This window comes from Rana temporaria, chromosome 6, assembly GCF_905171775.1.
Source record: "Rana temporaria chromosome 6, aRanTem1.1, whole genome shotgun sequence".
NCBI lineage: Eukaryota > Metazoa > Chordata > Amphibia > Anura > Ranidae > Rana > Rana temporaria.
This window is the reverse complement of record NC_053494.1, coordinates 124,024,941-124,046,437: the sequence shown is the minus strand read 5'-3', so window position 1 is coordinate 124,046,437 and position 21,497 is coordinate 124,024,941. Positions and strand designations below refer to the sequence as shown.

The 21,497-nt window shown below is 42.8% G+C and overlaps 1 protein-coding gene across 1 annotated transcript in view; it reads right to left on the bottom strand.

Annotated features, from left to right (window-relative positions):
- Positions 1 to 683: 683 nt before the first annotated feature.
- The window catches only part of ADAM23 (ADAM metallopeptidase domain 23), a 293,859-nt gene continuing 273,045 nt past the window's right edge, over positions 684 to 21,497 (bottom strand). Inside the window, exon 26 of the mRNA XM_040357304.1 lies at positions 684 to 1,424. Within this exon, the coding sequence (XP_040213238.1) occupies positions 1,379 to 1,424 (46 nt within the window). The 3' untranslated portion in view covers positions 684 to 1,378. The remainder of the gene's footprint in view (positions 1,425 to 21,497) is intronic.

The window sequence follows — 21,497 nt, the reverse complement described above, 5'->3', positions numbered from 1 at the left end:
GGATTATATCAAAGAAAAGGCTAATGTACCAAAAATAGAAAAGCTTACAAAAGAAAAAAGTGTAAATCAGTGGATTGACTGTATCATTCGCGTCATACACCTACATTATGGCATAAAATAATACGATTATGCAAAGAATTACATATTTACATGCATGTGGGAGACAATCAAGTGATAACAGAAATGTGCATATGAGCTTGGCACTTTTGTGATTAATTTGAATGAATAGTTATATTTCTGGTTTCATACATTATGTACAAAATTTCCATGACAGAAAAAAATGGACCTTAATCATATTTAGAATTATTACATATATATTCATTTACAGTATATTTTCATAAAGGTGTATTTTTTGGTTTCAAGCATACAAACCTTAGTTCATCCGTGTTGTGCCAAAATTTCCTGCAAGTACATGCTTAGTCTTCTCTATTAAGGTATGCAAGCCCAACGTGCCAACCCTACATGCTAGAAAAAAGAGAGGGGGCAAATGTGTGTATGAGTGTGCATGTATATTTTTTTTCTTTTTCATGTATGTGATATATATAACATATATGACATACATACAGTATATACATATATAAATATATAAATATATATATATATATATATATATATATATATATATATATATATATATATATATATATATATATATATATATATATATATCATTTTACATACAAATAAAGCTTTTGTCATCCGAAAATCTTTCAGTACATTATATTTAAAGTCCTATTTTCATATTTACATGTCCTTAGTATTTTGCTTTTTATTTGTATGACTTCATGTCCACTCTGTCAGTGCAGAGAAATCATGGCTTAGATTTTGAGAAATGTTTTTTTGTGGATTAAAAGCCTGCAAAGCATGTAATAAAGTAATTCTTCCATGTTCCACGATGATGTCACCATTTTCCACATTGAACATGGTTGGTTCAGTAGCTACATCTACGGTATGTTTAATTTCGTATGTCTGCTTAGTGCTGTGCCATGCAACGTTGCTCTTTTCTTCAGTAAAAAAAAAATAAAAAAAATCATGCCTTGGTTTTTCTTTAGTGTTCTTTGAGAAGAATTAATCATGCTTAAGTTCGATGAAGCATACTGAGCGACAACCAGTGAGATAGAAGAGGTTTTCATTTTTGAACCTTATATTTTCAGAAAAACTATTGCACCTTTATTTGTAATGTTATATAGTTGGCTGATTTGGAGTTCAAAAGAGATATATCAATGAGCATTCTGAGAAAACAAAGCCAATGAGGATATTGTCAAAATATTAAAGGCTCAATTTTGATGGCCATGGATAAGATGGAGTGACGATTCCCCATAAATGTGACATTGGAGACCTTGACCAATGGGTGTAGGAAGACAATATCCAAGTTGCCTCATATTCCAGACTGAGATGGGTCGTATCTTCTCTTTTTGACATTTCTTCCAGGATGTATGAAAAGAAGGAAAGAAAAAAGGCAGATAATCATTAGGGGTGTTTAATAAACACAAAATGAACAAATAATGGTTGTGTTTATGGCAGAGAATGCAGATCACCATGAGGTAGTGTTGCACAAAATTCTATACTACAATCAGAACTTCATAGTCACTTATGACACCAATAGAAATGATGTAATAATGCAGTGCTTGTGTTCAAATATACTTCATGTGACACTACAGCATTGACACTATAGTGATTAGAATACAGTACCATTTGGTGAGTGCCCCCCACCATGAAATCCTGCCTGCCATTCTTTATACAGAAACAATGAAAGGAGAATGGACACATCCAATGGTTAGTAAAGAATTTCCAGCCATGTGTACAGCAATTTTGTTAAAATGGTAGATGCGTTGAATAGTGGTATCCATTCTCCTTATGCAGCATATGTTTTTACAAAAATAAAGCATAACAATACAGTGCAACAACAAACACTTTGTGCAACCTCCCCATAATCTGGCTTTATGTGGGGCATCAAGCAGTAGGGCTCATGCATTCAATCTGGATACACTTGGCATATGCACCACTACCGCCCTCAGGGTTAGCATGCAAAAACACAGAACAGTAGTTTCAGAAAATGCATATGCAGCCATGTGTTCTGTGAGAAACTTGTGAAACGTTCTGTTGGTTTAACAAAAAAGTGATCTTCAATACATTTTTTCACGAGATAAAAGCAGTTTTCAAAGTTTATGAGATACAAGCATACAAATTTAGCAATGTTAAAACAGCTCAAAGTTACATGGGTCCAAAACCTTAATATAATCAACACAGCACAATACTGTATGTATGTGAATAATCCAGATTTTATATTGACACCATATTTAAAAAACTACTCAATGGACTAAAAAAAAAAAAATACTGTTTTATACTGTAGTACATTGTGTATACATTGCTGATAGTTATAGTAATGCTAACACAAACTGATACCGTGGTGGAAAATTAAGCCACTAAAAGTCTACAAGAAAACTACTGCTATACTTTGATAGCAGGAGCCATGGTACGTGTCAGCAATCTTCAAGTAGTAACACTTTATCTTAATGTTTGTATGTTTTATTATTTTGATACACTTTGTGAGCTGTGTGCACATTAAAATGTTAGTACTTTCACTTTATTTTACACCTGTTAGCATCATAGCCAAATCTGTTATTATTTTTGCCTAAGAAGCAAATGGAAACTTTTATTAAAACCTAAAGCAAATTTTTGATTTGCCCATTGAGGGAAAAATTCCTGCCATTATTAGGCAGTGGGGGGAAAGATTTGTCTGATATGAGGAAGAGGAAACATGAGTCTTGAAAGGTAAAAATATCCCAGCGTCAGTGGTGGTCAGCCGCCCTTTCTTAACATTTAGACCCCATATCAGTCCCCCACACCTCTGATCAGACACATTGGGCCGGATTCATGTAGCTCTGCGGATCTTTAGATCCGCTAGATCTACCTGGTTTACGATCCGCCGGTGCAATTTAGCGAGGCAAGTGCATGATTCATAAAGCACTTACCTCGCAAACTGCACCGTTGGATCGTAACTCCCCCCGGCGGAATGCAAGGGAGATCTATGCGGAACTGATTCTTATGAATCAGTCGCATAGCTCCGACCGTTGGATCTCACAGATCCGACCGTCGGGTCTCACAGATACGACGGCGGATCAGGAGATCCGCCGGCATATCTATTGATGAATCTGGCCCATTTAGTCTACTTTTCAGACCTATGATTAGCCCCTCTTCAGACCCCAGATCAGCCACCCTATATCTAGTTTCTTTCTGTTTTTCAATGTAAATTAAAAGTTATTTTGCATAAAAATTTTTAAGGTGTACTGTCACCAGGGTTGCTGTTAGAAATAATGGGGCCCCGTACAGCCTATCTGCTAGTGCAGGGTTAAATTAGGTGGTGGGAAGGACAGACCCCTAATGTCTCAGTTTTGAGACAGAGTAAGGTAATGAAGACATAGATTCCTCCATCTCCTTCTTTTCAGCCTAAACTGCACAGATGAATGAATAGGAAGTGCTCAAAGGCTTCCTGTTCATTCACAAACTGAAGAAAACTAAACACAGTTTACTGTGCTTTAGTGATGAAAGAACACAGGAGCGATTAGTACTGTACGCTCACTGTGTTCTTTCAGGAAAGGAAGGGGCCAGTAAATACAACATATTTATCAGCCCCCCTGCTCTCCATCCTGAAAGTACCCCCTGTGTGCCCTCAGCAGCTGCTGGTGGGAGGGAGTGCAGAGGAGGGAAGCCAGCAGTGCTGCAAGGGAAAGGGTACACAGGGGGGCATGGACAGCACGTGGTGGGGGTGATCAGAGCAGTGAAAGGGTGTAGGGGTGCAGATACTAGAACCGATTCCCCTGCAGCACAGCCATGGGAAGGGAGAGGAGGAGAAGCCGGCAGAGCCTCAGTGGAAGTCACAAGAGGATCAGTGACAGCAATAAGGCAGTACAGCTGGCCCTCCTGCTCATAAGGTGCCAATCCCCCCTTTTAAACTGATGGAGCCTGGGCCTGTACTGTTTTAACAGCCACCCTTACTGTCACTCATATACAGAGAGAAATTTAGTGATAGTCTGCTACAAATGCAGGTTATTCTGATAGGAAGCTGCAGCACCTGTTTGTTTGTCCAGAGTATCATCACAGCTGACAAGGCTTAGCTGGATAATCAGTCAGTGTCAGTTCAGTGAGGGAGTAGGACGCTTCCCGACGAGTCTGCTCTCTCCAGGGACCAGACAGATAGCCAGCTAGACACCGCAGACAGGCAGGCAGGCTCCTACAATCTTTGCTGCATGAATCAACTTGCAGCCCATAGGACCGGCTCCTTCCTTCCCTTCGTGGGCCCCTCTCTTCAGGTAAGACCCTGTCTTTCAGGGCCATCTTTCCACCCCCAGGAATCGCTAGTGACCGTCCTTTTCAGGACAGCCACTCCAGCGATCCAAATTGCGGCTGTTTACCTTCTCTTAGAGCCGCATGCACCCCAATCAGTCACCCATAATCACCCCGGCCACCCGCCGCGCATAGCATCGCTTTTTTCTGGCGATCTGCGGCTCTTTCCTGCATCCGCGCCGCAAAAAGGAGCACTGACATCCTGGAAATTTTCCTGGAATTGTCAGGGATCATCCCCCTATCCCTGGAGGATCCCATCCTCCCCTGGATTAACAACCAGCTCATACCCACCAAGCCAAACAGCCCCCAAACCTGAGGCCTGTGGCCCGGTCGGCGGCCATCTTGGTACTCCTCAGCTACAGTGACACCCTTCTTCCCCCCCTTCCCCCCCCATTCCAAACAGTACTTGATCCAGGGTTTCGTCCGATCGCCTTTCAGGGATCAGGAAGGAATTTTTTTCCCTGCGGCAGCAAATTGGCTTAGCACTGCCAGGTTTTTTTTGCCTTCCTCTGGACCAAGGCCAAGCGAGAGGATTCAGCGAATCTTCCCTCTATTGCAATTAATCCCCCCCCCCCCGGTGACTGGCAACAATGGTTAAACTGCGATACTCTGCAGAAACGATTTGGGGTCTGAGACAATTCGCAACAGTATTACCAGCCGTCACCAAAAAGGCCTTAAAAATAGACCAACTTTTGAGATTCGATCAACGATCGACTATCAAAAATTTCAACCATTTAACCCAGCTCAAGCACATATCATGTGCTTTGATCAACACAAGATCGGCAGTAAAACACCGATCAGAAATCCACGATTTCTTACTACAAAACGATCTAGACTGCCTCTTTATCACAGAAAGCTGGCTTTCAGACGACTGCAACACCATTCTTGGAGAATTGGTGCCAGAAAATTATCGAATTATAACGGAAAACAGAATAGGGCAAAGAGGAGGAGGCCTGGCGGTGATCCATAAGTTTCATATTGCGATCACTAAGCCGGTCCTTCAAAATCCTCTTCCATTTATGGAAACCCTTACTCTTCAACTTCAAACTAACCCCCAGGAGACTGTTCACATTCTCCTCTGCTATAGGCCACCAGGGCCAAAATCGCAGCTTCTACCATCATTAACGGAGTTCATATCCACTTATACCCTTAACAGCAAACATCTTTTGCTGCTCGGGGACTTTAATCTGTGGGCCAACTCCTCACAGGATCCCATTGCGGATGCCTGCATCGATCACCTGGAAGGATTAGGACTACATCAACTTATATGCGGACCCACGCATGCTTCAGGTCACACACTCGACCTAATTTTCAGACAAAATCTGAAAATAAACATTTTGGGAAATGAACCTTTGCCATGGACAGACCACCATGATGCAATTAGTTTCATAATTTCCAAAATTCCACCAGTTATAAAAGCACCCAAGCCGGTGACAATACACTGGGCTAGATCTCAGAAGAAGCTCCATTCGGAACTCTTCAAATCTACCTTGGGAAAACGAATCGAAACTATTCATCCTCAGTTAACAGCCTCAGATACACTGGATGCCATAAATGCAGCTCTGCTACAATCAGCCGACTTAGTAGCACCGAAACGCAAAGTCCGCATCCGGAAAAAAAAGTCCGGCTGGTTCAACAACCAGCTGTCCCTACTGAAGCAAGAGCGCAGAAGGGCTGAAGCAGCCTGGAAAAGAAGCCCTTCAGAAGATCACCTCATCATCTACAAGGCAATAACAACACAATATCATAAAGAAATCTTCAAAGCCAAGAAACATCATTTTTCTATGACGATTAACAGCGCCATGAACCGCCCCCGAGAACTATTCAAGATGGTCACCCAGACCATGAATCCGGGATGTCTTGTAGTCCCCAATTCAGACACCCAAGAGTTCTGTAATGAACTATCGGATTTCTTCATCGACAAAATCGAAAGAATCCGGGTAAGTATTCTGCAAAATAATACCCCCCTCAGCCCCCTCTTCAATCAACTACAAAACACCAACAGAAACCTTCTACAATCAACTAAGTTCACTCTGGAACCCATCTCCATCGATACCACCAAAAATATCATTGGTGCGTTGCGGAACAGCACAGCACCCAATGACATCATTCCCACCAAGCTGCTGAAGGAATGCGCCGACATTCTGGCGCCTCCCATCACACAGCTTATAAATCAGTCATTTAAGGAAGGCATAGTGCCATCCCTGCTGAAAGAGGGCACAATCCAGCCCATCTTGAAAAAACCTAACTTGGATCCCAAGGACCCAACTCATCGCCGCCCCATAACAGGCCTAAATATTCTCTCCAAGATAATGGAGAAAATAGTGGTACAACAGCTGCAACAGCATCTGGATACCCACAATCTACTCGATCCATTTCAATCAGGTTTCCGTCCCGGACACGGGACAGAAACGGCCTTACTCAAAATATGGGACGATGCCCTCGAGGCCGCAGACGAGGGAGAATCCTGTCTCCTGGTTCTGCTGGACCTAAGCGCAGCCTTTGACACAGTAGACCACAAAATGTTACTGATGCGACTGGCCGAGGTAGCCAGAATCGCAGAAAGTGATTTACCATGGTTTTCCTCCTTTCTTGAAAACCGATCACAAACAGTGAAACTGGGATCTTTCACGTCGGAAAAACGCACGGTGCCATGTGGAGTCCCCCAAGGATCCCCCGTCACCGGTACTGTTCAACATCTATCTTCGCCCTCTCTTTGATATTATCGGTAGCCAAGAACTACTTTATCACTCTTATGCAGACGATACGCAATTGTATTTTCGCATCTGCAACAAAAAGGATCATCATCTCAGTTTAGAGAAAGGTCTCTCTTCGATAGAAAACTGGATGACTGAGGCCTTGTACTCACGACCGGATCTGTGCGCTGGAAACTGTCTGCCCGACAGTTTCCGGCGTACAAGGCTGATTTGTGTTTTGTTCCGCTGGCGTGTACACACCAGCGGACCAAATTCCCGTCGTACCGGAACGCGTGCACGTAAACTACGTACGACGTCACTATAAAGGGGAAGACCAAAGTTAATGGCGCCGCCCTCTGTTCCTCTTTTGCTAGTTACGTGTTTGCTCGTGTTAGTGAAGGTTTGGTTAGAGCTGATTCGCGCTTCTCGGTCTCCAGGCTTTGACAGCGTGTATTCACGGGTTCAGTGCGTGTGCTTGCGGTAACGTAGTTGTCATTCGGCTATAGGCAAGCAGGTTGTTTCTGCTTTAGCAGTTGCATCCTGTGCGCTCGTATCTGTTTGTCACGCGTTTGTCGCAGGTAGTGCTGGATTTGCGAGTGCTTTCTGTTTCAGTGTGTTCTTGACTGACCAGCCGGCCGGTTTGAAGCCATGATGGAGCAGCAGCGTCAATTTTCGCGAGTTGGTGCTGTTTATGGGATGGCTGCTGGATATGTTCATTTGTCCAGTACTTTGGCCAGAAACAGGGGGCGGAGGCGTTTCTGGACCAAGAATTGGTTGCGCCAGCGTGACCAGTTCTCACATATGCCTCTGCTTAGGGAACTCCAGGAGAATAATCCTAATGACTTTAGGAATTTTCTCCGCATGACGGACCCCGTATTCAACCGTCTGCTGGATCTTCTGTCCCCCTATATCACGAGGCAGGACACTGTGATGCGCCAAGCCATCACGGCCGAGCAGAGGCTTATTGCCACGTTGCGGTACCTGGCGACTGGGAGGAGCCTGCAGGACCTCAAGTTCTCGACAGGCATCTCTCCGCAGGCGCTTGGGGTCATCATACCGGACACGTGTGCTGCCATCATCAAAGTTATGCATGAGGAGTATATTAAGGTAAGTTTCCTGGCTCTAATAATGTGGCCAACTAACTTTCTTTTTATTTTCCCAGATATGCTGTGTGTTTAACTAACGTTACCTTTTCTCCCTATGCATGTTGATATCAGCTTTACATGTTTTATTCTTGGCCTACCTGCATATTTGTCCCTTACCCAATATTAACCTGTCCAGCATGCTATCCTAGGGACAAACCCACCTTGCCATTTTTTCAAACAGGACTTTTTGGTTTTTGTGCCCCCCCCCCCCCCCTTCAAACTTTTATTGTCCCCATCAGAGGGCTGTGGAGTCTCTTAATGAAGTGGCCCTATATATTTCATTTCCCAAATTCTCCATGCACATTTTTCTAATGCAATTTTAATACTGTGAACTGTCACAAGGATGCTTGTAGGATGTATTTGTTACAAAGTACTAAATCTCTAATTTTGTTTGTCCCCACAGCTACCCTCCACACCACAGGAATGGCAGTCTGTGGCTTCCCAATTTGCCCAGCGGTGTGATTTTCCAAACTGCGGTGGAGCAATAGATGGGAAACACGTCCGCATTGTGCCCCCACCCCGCTCGGGGTCGTACTATTATAATTACAAGGGTTATCATAGTATTGTGTTGATGGCGGTGGTGTCGGCACAGTATGAGTTTCTATATGTGGACGTGGGGAAGAACGGCCGGATGTCTGATGGGGGAGTGTTCGCACGGACTGATTTCTATGATCGTCTCCAAGCTGGTGGTCTGGCATTGCCACCAGATGAAGATAATGTGGAAGGACTTCCGTTTGTGTTCCTAGCGGACGAGGCTTTCGGGCTTGGTCCTCACCTCATGCGGCCTTTTCCCCAGAGGACCCTCACCTCAGAGAGGAGTGTGTTTAATTTTCGGTTGGCCAGGGCTCGGAGGGTAGTCGAGAATGCCTTTGGGATACTCACCAACCGGTTCCGCCTGTTCAGGACATCGATACATCTGGCGGAATATAAATTGGACACCGTTGTATTTGCCTGCTGCATTTTGCACAACTTTTTACGCAGGCACTCCCAGACGTACCTACCCGACATCGGTTCTGAGGCAAGACTACCCTCAGATCCCCTTCCCGGGCTGGACACTGGTCGCGCTGGCTTGGCCCCCCAATCAGCTCGTGAGGTACGCGACAAATATGTTGAGTACTTCATGGGTCGGGGGGCCATTGCTATGCCAGATCATATTTCTTTCTAATTCGGCCCCCAAAGAAAGGAATATTCTAAAAAATAATAAATAATTAGACCATTGGACTTTATACAGTTGTTTGTCATTAATGCTTTTTCTCTTTTTCTGTCTTCCTGGTTCTCTAACTAACTTCTTCAATTGTAATGCATAATTGATTTCTCCACTTTTAGTAACTAACCACATTTTGCACATTATTCACTCATCTACAAACAGGGTATTGAGTCTAGAAATAAGAAGCAACTCCATTTGTAAATGTTGAGGTCAATTTTTTTTAATTTTTGCTTGTTCATGACCCCAAAAATAATTTTATATTTTTTTCATTACTCCCTGCTTTTGTACTTAGGAGTCTTCAAAATTTTTTTAAAATTTTCTTTTTTTTTTCAGGTAATTCAACCAAAAATATTATGCAGATTATACATTTATTAACAAGTTCACTTTTTTTTTCATCAAATATAGTTAGATTTATTGTTTACATATATATATATATATAGATTATATTTGGTGGGGTGTTTACCGCCTTAATTTTTTTTTTGGCCATATTTTTTAGGCACAAAAAACAATAATTTTTTAACCATTTTTTTTTTTTTTGGTGTGTTTTTCTAAAAGAAAATTTTTAGGTGAGAATTTGGAGTCAAATCTCTACTTCACTAAATTCAGTGATTAGAGAGATTTATAATTCTATATATATATTTTAAAAATTTTTTGGCGTTGTTTATTCTTTATGGTCTAAACTTTATAGTATCCCAAAATGTTCAACATGGTCAAAAAGTAACAAAATCCAATTCAAAAAATATAAAAACTCACAACAGCAGTCAGTCATGGTGTGCTTTCACACTGGAACACGCCAAAATTGGAAGATACACACATTCAGTGCAAACTCGCCAAATGTCATTGGTTCAACAGACAAATGGCCACATGTGCTATCTGACATCATGGGTGATCAATGTCTGTGTTTTGTGGGAGCAAACCCTTCCTCTCAACTACTTGAGGATGGAGGAGGGGGTTGGACCCACAAAGCACAGACATTAGATATTCTGTGATGGCAGATAGCACATGTTGGCACACTGTGTGTGTATATTCAAATTTTGGCGTATTCATTATTCAAACTGTAAAAATGTTTGTGGGGGCGGGGGATGGGCGGGGGGTGTTTCAGTCTTTGACACGGCCCATCATGTCAATAATGTTCTTAAAATTAGATTCGATCACCATCATTCTTTGCCGCATATTGTCCATTTCCGTGCTGCATTCCAAAAGGACATTTGTTACATTCTGTTCCATGAGAAACATCCTTTCACGCATATTGTGCATTTCAGTGCTGCACTCCATTACCTGCTGAATAATTATAGCAGCACTTGCACGTGAAAATATTGGCACACCATCCTCCTCCCCTAAAACAACAAAAAAAAATGGCATTTACAATATTATTTTTCAATGAGGCCTATCTACATATGTTTTTTGGAATCAAGCTAGGGTGACACTGACCTGATGGGCTTCTCCTTTCCACCTCTTCGACATCTTCTATCACTCCTCCTTCTTCCACCACCTCCCCATCATCTTCTATCACTCCTCCTTCTTCCACCACTTCCCCATCATCTTGGACTCCTCCTTCATCCATCAATCCACCTTCTTTCAATTCGCCAAATTGTTCTTCCGCCACTTGCCCTTCATCTGCTATGACTTCTAAGTCCAAAATTACTTCTTCCTCCTCTCTTCCTTCCTCCTCTCCTTCCACATCCTCCTCTCCTTCCACATCCTCCTCTCCTTCCACATCCTCTTCTCCTTCCACATTCTCCTCTCCTTCCACATCCTCTTCTCCTTCCACATCCTCCTCCTCCTCCACATGTTGAGATGGCAGATTTTGGCCTTGTCTGGCCCTCTCTGCCTCCTCCAAATGCTGGCGACTTCTTTCCCCTGAAATAAACCAAAAAAAATGTAGACTCATCAGCACACAGATATTGGAGAGCATAAATCGCACACATTGCTTAGAAGATGCTTTCATTTAGTTACTTTTATCTTTCACCAAACCTACATTTTGCAATTACTTCTATATGGCAAGCTCTGATCCTGCCCCTTTTTAGCAAAGTGACACACATGGATGTCCCCCCTAAACTGTATTTCTGGGAGACCCTACCAAAACCCATTTTTGATTTGGGGAGACACAGGTGCTCTGCATTGCAGATGTGAAAACATCTGCTTTATTACCACTGTTTTTAGAATGAATCCTGTTTGCCTTTCCCATTCTCATACTTTTTTTTTCTAGAACTAGCTTTTACACAATGTTTACAAACAAAGTTTTTGGCCAGTGAGCCATGTCCAGGTGTGTTGTTCCTGTAATAACCGAGCCTTTCTGATAAACTATGTGATGTTACGTTGTTTACTAAGAACACTGTTTGTAAATATGTAGTTATTTATGTTCTAAAAAATAAATAACAACATGTCTTTAAAATTACAAGCTGGCCAAGGAGGCAGATGGTGAAATATACATGGCAACACATTATTGCAGACAATCACCACCCCCCCCCCCCCAAACCCAATATATATTTACTTACTTTTACGCAGAATTTTAAGTATTTTCTTCATCTGATGTGGCTCCCTCAATTTTAAGTCTGACCATCGTTTCCTCAGCTGTTCCTTGGACCTGGTGATCCCAAACATCCTCTGCATTCTCCTCGCCACCTTGTCCATAATATGTGCCTTTCGGCGGTTAGGGGTCTTGTATGGCCCTAATTCCCCATCATAGTCCTTCTTTCGCATGATGTAAACTAACTCCACCATTTCCTGGAACCGCATATTAGTGGCTTTATATCTTCTTTTCCTTGATCGGGACGTCCCTGCCTCTGTCCCTTCACTTGTGGCATGAGAGCATCGTGCCCGCTCGTGTGACATCGCCATCTTTCCTTTCCCACAGAGATTATGGGCGTGGAAAAGATGAATTCTTACGCCATGGGCGGAGAAGAGGGCGGCGTTTAATACATACGCGGAGTGTAGAGAATGCAAACAACGTGTTTACGTCCGTTACGCGGAGAATCTTCGAGCGCATCCAGAACATACACAGTTAACGCCATATTTCCTAAACTCATTGATTAGGGGCCTCGCAAAGGTGACGAGGGCGGGGTTTCATAAATACGCGGAGTGTTTAAAAGGTTTACGCCGTGATTACGCATCTTACGCGGTAATTAGGCGAGCGTGAGAAACGAGGAGCGAGAGACAGGAAGGTAAGGAAATTAAAAATGTGATCAGCAGAGGCCTTGAAAATGTAGACACATGGGATGGGGGTTTGGGCTGTTGGTTGCACCCTTTTTAAGCTATTCTGTCTATGGGGTACCACAATGTTATTTTGGTATCCAAATGCTTTTGGACACCTCACAAAATAGAGATGTGAACAATGCTGTACCTCATTGACAAGTTTTTGAATGGTGTATTCAGATCAGGCAAAGTATTGTTCAAGTGTTGGTTGTACAGAGGTCATTAGGAAGTGTCTTTTATGTCATCCATTGTCAGGGGCATGAGATTTACACAGGAAAGAGTGCCTAGATGAATACTGTCATTTGTAAGCATTGTTTATTTTTCAATATTAAAAATATTTACTGCAATGTTAACAATGGCTCTGCATCTAGCAAATCAATGTTTGGTACAACCAATGCGGCCGAGCTGACAATCATTGTTTAAACAAGAGAGACTGTGTTTGTAATTAGATATAGGTAATAAATTTAAAGACACATATTATATCAAGGTCAACGCTGATCCTTTTGAATATTTATTTTTCTTTGGTTTATGTTTTTTGAATCTAGACTCAAAAAAAAATATCATATTTCAAAAAGTAAAATGGACCAACTACAAACCAAGGAAGCTATAGAGGCCTTACTACAAAAATATCAGGACACGCCCATCCTGTGGAATTCAAAACACGCATTATATTGTAATAAAGATGTACGAGCGGCAGCACTAGAAGAGCTAGCAAACTATATGCAAACATGGGTGCCAGGATGCACTGCCAACATGGTGAAGGATAAACTTGCCAACCTCAGAAGCACATACAGGAGAGCATACAAAGCTAATAAATTAAAAAAATCGGGAGCAGCAGCAAGACAAGCAAAGGAACCCAAACTGTGGTATTATAAACAGATGGCTTTTTTGCGGGACGAAATGGAAGGCAGGAAAACGATGTCCAGTCTTTCTTCCAACCTTTCCTCCATGCTACCTTCCAGCGGACCTTCCCCAGATGACCACAGCCCTGCAGAGTCGGAGGAAGAGGGCCTGGCTGACAGAGATGCAGATCTGCCACCCTTCGATGAGGAGGTATAGTAGTTTCCTCTATATTTATGGCGTAAATAATTCTTGGTGGATTAATGATTAGATATTGTAAAAATAAAACCAAGCTGGAAAAAAGCAAACAAAAAGGTGTACAGACAAATAGGTGTCAGGGATGACAACTGCAGGGGTCAGAAGTAGAGTGTATTCAAGTAATAATGAACAGAAAATACTGAACGAAAAACATGAAAATGAGTGTGGTTTTATTTAGCGAAATTGTAAAAAAATTCTTATTTTTTCCACACAGGAAGAAGAGATCAGCCAGGAGGTGGCAGATCCTCAGGTGTCTGTCAGCCAGGAGGAGGCCGGGGTCAGTGGCAGCCAGGAGGAGGCCGGGGTCAGTGGCAGCCAGGAGGAGGCCGGGGTCAGTGGCAGCCAGGAGGAGGCCGGGGTCAGTGGCAGCCAGGAGGAGGCTGGGCCCAGTGGCCTGCAGCAGGTCCACCCGGCCAGGAGAACCACCACCAGCCAGTCTTCTCCCCCCCAGGTGAGGCCATCAGGCCGAAGGAGGCAGTTGAGGCCTGTGGAGGAGGCAAGCCTCCGCATGATCCAGGAGGCAAGCGCCATCATGAGGGCCCCCCTCAACCCCACAGAGGCCTTCAGTGCCTCATTGGCCCATGATTTAAATGAAGGGGAGGAGGACCAGAGAAGACTGGCAAAGGCCCTGATGAACCAGGTCCTTTGGTGGATGCAGAGGGGCCTGCTGACCCCAGACACTGGGCTATGTGACCCGGCCCGGCTTGCGGAACACCATCCTCCTGCTGCCACATCAACCCCACCTGCAAGACCCCGTGTTCGATCCGCTGGAAGGCTGCCTGGAGGGAAGGCTGGAAAGAGGAGGAAACGTTGATTTTCTGCCTTCCATTTCCTTCCACATAAAGGACATCGTGTTTGTACTACCACAGTTTGGGTTCCTTTGTTTGTGTGCTGCTGCTTCATATTTTTGTGTTTGGCTACTGAGGCTTGGAAGTTTATCCTTCACCATGTTGGAAATGCAAGTTTGCATATAGTTTGCTATCTATTCTAGTGCTGCCGTTCTTTTTATTTTTTTGTGATGACATTTGCCTGAATAAAAGGCCTTTTGCTTTCATTTGAAAACATGTCTATTGTTTGATATACTGTGGGGATTATTAGGCAGCAAACCTTTAATAAATATACAATGGGTAATTTACAAAGGACACACTCCTTGGGGGGGGGGGGGACATTTGGTGTGCCAACATGGTTTAATATTCTCTAATGAAACACCAAAAAAAAAAAAAAAATTTCAAAAAACATGTAAAAAAAAAATAGTTTAAATGGTGACATAACTAGAAACAAAAAAAAAAATTAAAAAAAAATGAACATTCCTTTACAAAAATGACTACTCTAAATTATGGAGGACCACCAACCAAAACACACGTCTGGCATAGAAAACATTATTAAAGGATTACATCACAAGCAAGAAATGTGACATTTCAGTATGGGACAACTCTATTGAAATTGCATCAGCAAGAGAACGGGGTTATTCTAGCAAGAGAAGAATTAATAAAACGAGGCTTTAAAATGTGGTTTAGTGCGCCTTTTTAAGACATTGTTCTCTTGCTAGAATAAAAGGTTTCTAATGACGAATGTGCCATATCCCAAAGAAACGCGAGTTTTACCTGAACGAGCGCTCCCGTCTCCTCATTTGGACTGAGCATGCGCGGGGTTTTTGTACGCTGCTTTTGTGTACAGACGACCGAACATGTCTGACGGACACGATTCCAGCAGACTGTTTTAAAGCAAGACCAGGAAACAGTTGTTCGTTGGAAAACGGTCTGGCCGACGATTGTTTGCTGGAATTCTGTACGTTACTGCCTACACACGAACGAACATGTCCGCTGAAACTGGTCCGCGGACCAGTTTCAGCAGACATGTTTGGTCGTGAGTACGAGGCCTAAGAGTTATCTTAAACTCAACAGTTCCAAAACAGAACTTCTTATGTTTCACGCCAGCCGAAAGAGTCAACTGGCAACAACCTGGACACCGCCGCCCATTCTGGGCCAAATCATCACCCCTAGCTCCAAAGTCAAAAGTCTAGGAGTCATTTTTGACAACTTCATGACAATGGACGCACAAATAGGGTCAGTAGTCAGCGGATCGCACCATTTGTTGCGCCTACTACGCAGACTTATTCCATTTATCCCCAAAGAAGACGTAGCAGTCGTGGTGGGAACAATCGTGAATTCCAGACTGGACTATGCAAATGCCCTTTACCTCGGGCTCCCAAAGTACCAAATCGCTCGTCTGCAAGTCGTACAGAATACGGCCGCCAGACTGGTGACTGGGAAAAGGACATGGGAATCAATCTCACCTTCGCTGAGAACCCTTCACTGGTTGCCAGTAAAAGACAGAATTGTATTTAAAGCACTCTGCCTGACACATAAGTGCATCCATGGGAAGGCGCCGCAATATCTTTGCGACAAGATAGAACCTCACAATTCTAATCGCGTTCTGCGATCCACTGACCAAAATCTGGTCAAGGTGCCAAAAACCAAATACAAGTCCAAAGGAGAAAGAAGGTTTGCTTTTCAAGGTCCGAGACTATGGAACGCTTTACCAACCAGCGTTCGGTTGGAGGAAAACCACCTGACTTTCAGAAGACAGATTAAAACTCTGCTCTTTTGATGTCATGAGACACGAAACATCAAGCGCCCAGAGGCGATTCAGTTCGCATGTGCCGCGCTATATAAGTTTTTCATTCATTCATTCATTATCAGACTAATATTTCAGATTTTTGTCTGCTCCATGACACAAGGTACAATTGTTGGTTAAACCCAGATAACACTAAATCCTATTTACAGTCAAACACTGTCAGTTTGCATTTTGTGTACACACATTAGTGAGCTCTATTGAAAAAAATCAATTATGTGTGCTTTTAATGGATCTGATCCTCATGTGATAAATATGTGTGGCTGCATAGCTATGGAAATTAAGAGATCTGACACACAAATACTGTATCAGATAATGGTTGGAACAAGTAGGTAGAAAAGATATTTCCACAAAGATGCACATTTATAATACAAATGTGCTTTTCTGTAGAAGGAAGGGAAAGAGCAGGATGATCTCCTAAGTTTTTCCTGTTGTAAAGTAATATTGACTGTCCTGGAAAATACTACCTGGTCTTTCTGTTTTTTTCCTATGACCTGGAGAAGTCTGCAGAAGTTTCAGTGTACTCACCCACTAAAATATAGTTAATTAAATTTACAAATTGGATCAAATGATGCTCATCTTATACCAATGTGCACCATATTTTTAACAACTGTACTTATATTTACCTTTTGTTAAAATAGTTGCCTTCACCTCCCTGAGTGCTGCCCACTAGGTGTTGCACTTATCTTTATCCCTAATCTGGAAATCTTCACTGCGTGGCCCCACTAAGATCCACATAGCCTGCTGTCTGAAAACTACAACTTCTACTGTGCATATAGGGAAGCAGTACTCTGAGTGACGGAAGACCCTAGGTGTTTGACTTTCCCATAGGAATAAAGGGGGTTGTGGTGCACATGCTCAGTAAGAAGCAAACATTTTCACAGAGTGGGGCCATACAGTCCATATTACTGGAAGGTAGCTAACGCATAGTTTCCAAATGTCCCTGATTTAGAGGGACTGTCCCTCATTTGAAACAAAGTCCCTCTGTCCGCTTTATTTGTCCCTCATTTTGGTCTAATCTATATAGTTGTATATAAAATGCACTATTTATCTATCAAAAATTATTTCCCAGTGCTAAACCTTTAATCAAGTTTCTAAACTGCTTCATTTGTAAACTCCAAAAGCCAATATAAAGGAATAACAGAACAAAAAAAAAAAAAGAATTTGTGAATTTAACCAATCTCTTTTTTTTTTTGTATAATTCTCTTTTAAAGGAGAAGTACAGTCAAAGCTTGTTTTGCACTCCGGTGACCTCCAGGCTGAAATCTGCTCTCTGCTGACGTCACAGTGTCGGTCCAGGCTCTGCATTATCACGACCATGGAGTGGGATTTGCCCAGATCCCTTGACCAAAACCTAACTCAGCATTTCAGTGAGCCGCTGAGAGCCTGAGCCGGTCGCTCCCCCCCCCCCCCCCCCCACACACACAGCCCAGTGCTCCAATGCATGCATCCACCCAAGTGCTGCATCCACCCAAGTAAGTACTGTATGTGTAAAAAAAAAAAAAAAACATTCTTTAAAGGGGGCATGGCAAGGTGTTAAATGATGTCCCTTGTTCCCATCTTAGAAAGTTGTGAAGTATGGCTAATTTGAAGTATTATAATTAGTGGGTAGCACAGGGGCACAGATGTCCTTTAAAGAAAAAGTATCCCTTCATGTTAAAAAATATTCCTACAAAACACCCCAGCCACCTCCAACTCCAACTAAGCTAATATAACCTAGAACCTACCCCAGCACATACTTAGCTCACCATGGTGGTCTCTCACAGTGTTTACATCCTCAGTGCAGACATCTCCTCTGATCCTTGCTATGACTGTGCAGTAACTCCCCACAAACTTGAACAAAGTAGTACTTTTTAGCAACTTTAGTGCAGAGAGCATATCTTCAGGGAGATGTTGTCCAAGGTAGGCAGCAAGTTATTGTAATGTGCCTCTCTAGGACTATGTTTCGCAATAGAGAATTGTAGTAGTGGGTGGAGGCATTGTGTAAGTGGTGGTCATCCCTTTTCCGTGGCATTACTTAGCATGTACTCCAACACTGGTAACACCCACAAAAGCAGCCAATATTATAACAACAGCCAATGCAGTCCAGAGTAGCAGGAGATGTGTCTGTGACAGCCGGGCAGCTGCTGATGGTCTTGTGTGATGTCAGAAGTGATGCATAGTGGTGAGTGAATCTGCCTGGGTCCCAAACTGTTTGCTGAATATTGCTCAAAGTTTGCAAACTTTGAGTGGAACTTAGCTTAGCTTACGAGGGAGGGGGGCACATTTTGCTATTAAATTCTGCCCATTTCTAGGGCTATTAAGCAAGTTATATTTTTAAAAATGGGACTGGATTATCCTTACTCCAAATTATTATCTAAACAGATTTCTATTCTGTTGATTGACCTGTGAGGTAATTGACATGTTCACAATATTCACACATTCACAATTTTCAAAAGCTGGGATTCACAGCAAACCCATTATAGAGGGAAACTCAATCCTCATCCCTAGTCACACAAACCAGAAGTGCAGGGAACACCCTAGAACTCAACAGTGCCTGGCAGACAAACAGGGAAAAAGGTGAAAGAGGAGAATTAAAAAGTCTGCTTTTGTGCAACAGGCAGAAGTCACAGCTACCGTGTTTCTCCGAAAATAAGCTTGGGTCTTATATTAATTTTTGCTACAAAAAACACACTAGGGCTTATTTAATTACGACATTAAAGTGGTTGTAACCCTAAAAAACAAACAAAAAAAACAGTTCCTTTTAAAGCATGATAGATAGCACAGTGCATGTGCTGCATCATTTACCCCTCTCTATGTTCTAAAAATCAATCATGAATATTATACTGGGACCTACATTAGTGTGTCAACTAATCCACTGTCCACAGTTTTATACCATAAAAATACCTTTTACAGCTCCCCTGGGCATTCACGTGTGATCTGTTCTTCTTCTCCGAGATCCCCGCTGATGTCAGCCCCCTCCGTGTACTGCAGAGGGAGGGGCCGCATACATCAGTGGGAGGGAGAGGAACAGAGAGAAGAGCCGAGATTCCGCTGATGTCAGCCTGCTCCATACACTGAAGATGAAGGGGCTGCAGACATCAGTGTGGGGGAGAGGATAAGAGAGAAGAGCCGAGATCCAGCCGACGTTAGCGGGGAGGAGAGGATGAAAGAGAAGAGTCGAGATCCCGCTGACATCAGCCTGCTCGTACACTGAATAGAAAGGGGCTGCAGACATCAGCCGGGACGAGAAAAGAGGACCTCCAGTGGCTGTAAAACATATTATTAAACCGTAATAAACTGAGACACTGCACCAGTATACAGTAATAGATTACAGTTTTTTGTGAACTTTGATAGGGCTTATTTTCGGGGTAGGGATTATATTGCAGCCCACCCTGGTGATTACACTAGGTCTTACTTTCGGGGTAGGGCTTATTTTCGGGGAAACGCGGTACAAAAACACAAAAAAAAGGTAAGGCTGGTACAGCTTAAAAACTTTGTTGGTCCCTACTGGCAGTACTATCTTCCTGTTTGCCCATCAGAGTCAGACATCTGTAAGGTTTGAGTTGGCTTGGCCAGATATTACACAGGGCTAAATATTTTTCCCCTACCATGAGATGACAGGGGCCCTTGCCTGGCAACTTAGCTAACTTCACTACAGCTGGAGAATGGGACAGAAAGGCATTGTGGAGTAGATAAGTATCATCAGTCATCAGTGAAATAGATAGGCTTTAAAGTTTCCACAAAGTGCACTTACTCTCCCCTTACAGCTTTTATAGACCTGTTTAGAGCTTCCTAACATAAAATATGTGATTTGTTTTGCTTTTTTATTTAAAATTTCAATACTGAAATAAAGTAAACTAAGTCAATAGTTATAAAAGCTGCTTTGTGCACAGACACTGCAAATAATATAATATGCAGTTCAATATAATATTAATCCAGGCATAAACACACAACACAGAAATATGTCACTTTAAATAATAAGTGGATTTATAAATATGCAAAAATTCCTTTATTGATGACAGATTCCCTTTAATTTAGTAATGACATAAGAATAGATTTAATGTACCGTCACTAAAATGAACAGATGATGAAGCCTCACTTTTTTGCTAATGAGGGAATCTAATGGGGGAATGTAGGATGGAAAAGGACCTGGGGGTCCTAGCAAATGATAGGCTCAGCAATGGCATGCAATGCCAAGCTGCTGCTAACAAAACAAACAGAATATTGTGATGCATTAACCACTTGCCGTCACCGCACCGCCGAAATACGTCCACAAGGTGGCTCTCCTAGGCGAGACCACGTAAATGGACGTCCTGCCTATTAGCCGCCACTAGGGGCGCACGCGCGCCGCCGGAGGCCGGCGCACGCGCGCCGCCGGAGGCGCGCGCGCGCGCCCCCCGCTCGCCCCCGACTCCCGTGCGTGTGCCCGGCGAGCGCGATCGCCGCCGGGCACACGCGATCGCTCGGTACAGAGCGGGGAACGGGAGCTGTGTGTGTAAACACACAGCTCTCGTTCCTGTCAGCAGGGGAAATGCTGATTTTCTGTTCATACAATGTATGAACAGAAGACCAGTGTTTCCCCTAGTGAGGCCACCCCCCCCCACAGTAAGAACACACCCAGGCATACTTAACCCCTTCCCCGCCCCCTAGTGTTAACCCCTTCACTGCCAGTGGCATTTTTATAGTAATCTAATGCATTTTTATAGCACTGATCGCTATAAAAATGCCAATGGTCCCAAAAATGTGTCAAAAATGTCCGAAGTGTCCGCCATAATGTCGCAATACCGAAAAAAAAATCGCTGATCGCCGCCATTACTAGTAAAAAAAATATTAATAAAAATGCCATAAAAATACCCCCTATTTTGTAAACGCTATAACTTTTGCGCAAACCAATCAATAAACGCTTATTGCGATTTTTTTTTACGAAAAATATGTAGAAGAATACGTATCGGCCTAAACTGAGGAAAAAAAATGTTTTTCTATATATTTTTGGGGGATATTTATTACAGCAAAAAGTAAAAAATATTCATTTTTTTCAAAATTGTCGTTCTATTTTTGTTTATAGCGCAAAAAATAAAAAACGCAGAGGTGATCAAATACCACCAAAAGAAAGCTCTATTTGTGGGAAAAAAAGGACGCCAATTTTGTTTGGGAGCCACGTCGCACGACCGCGCAATTGTCTGTTAAAGCGAC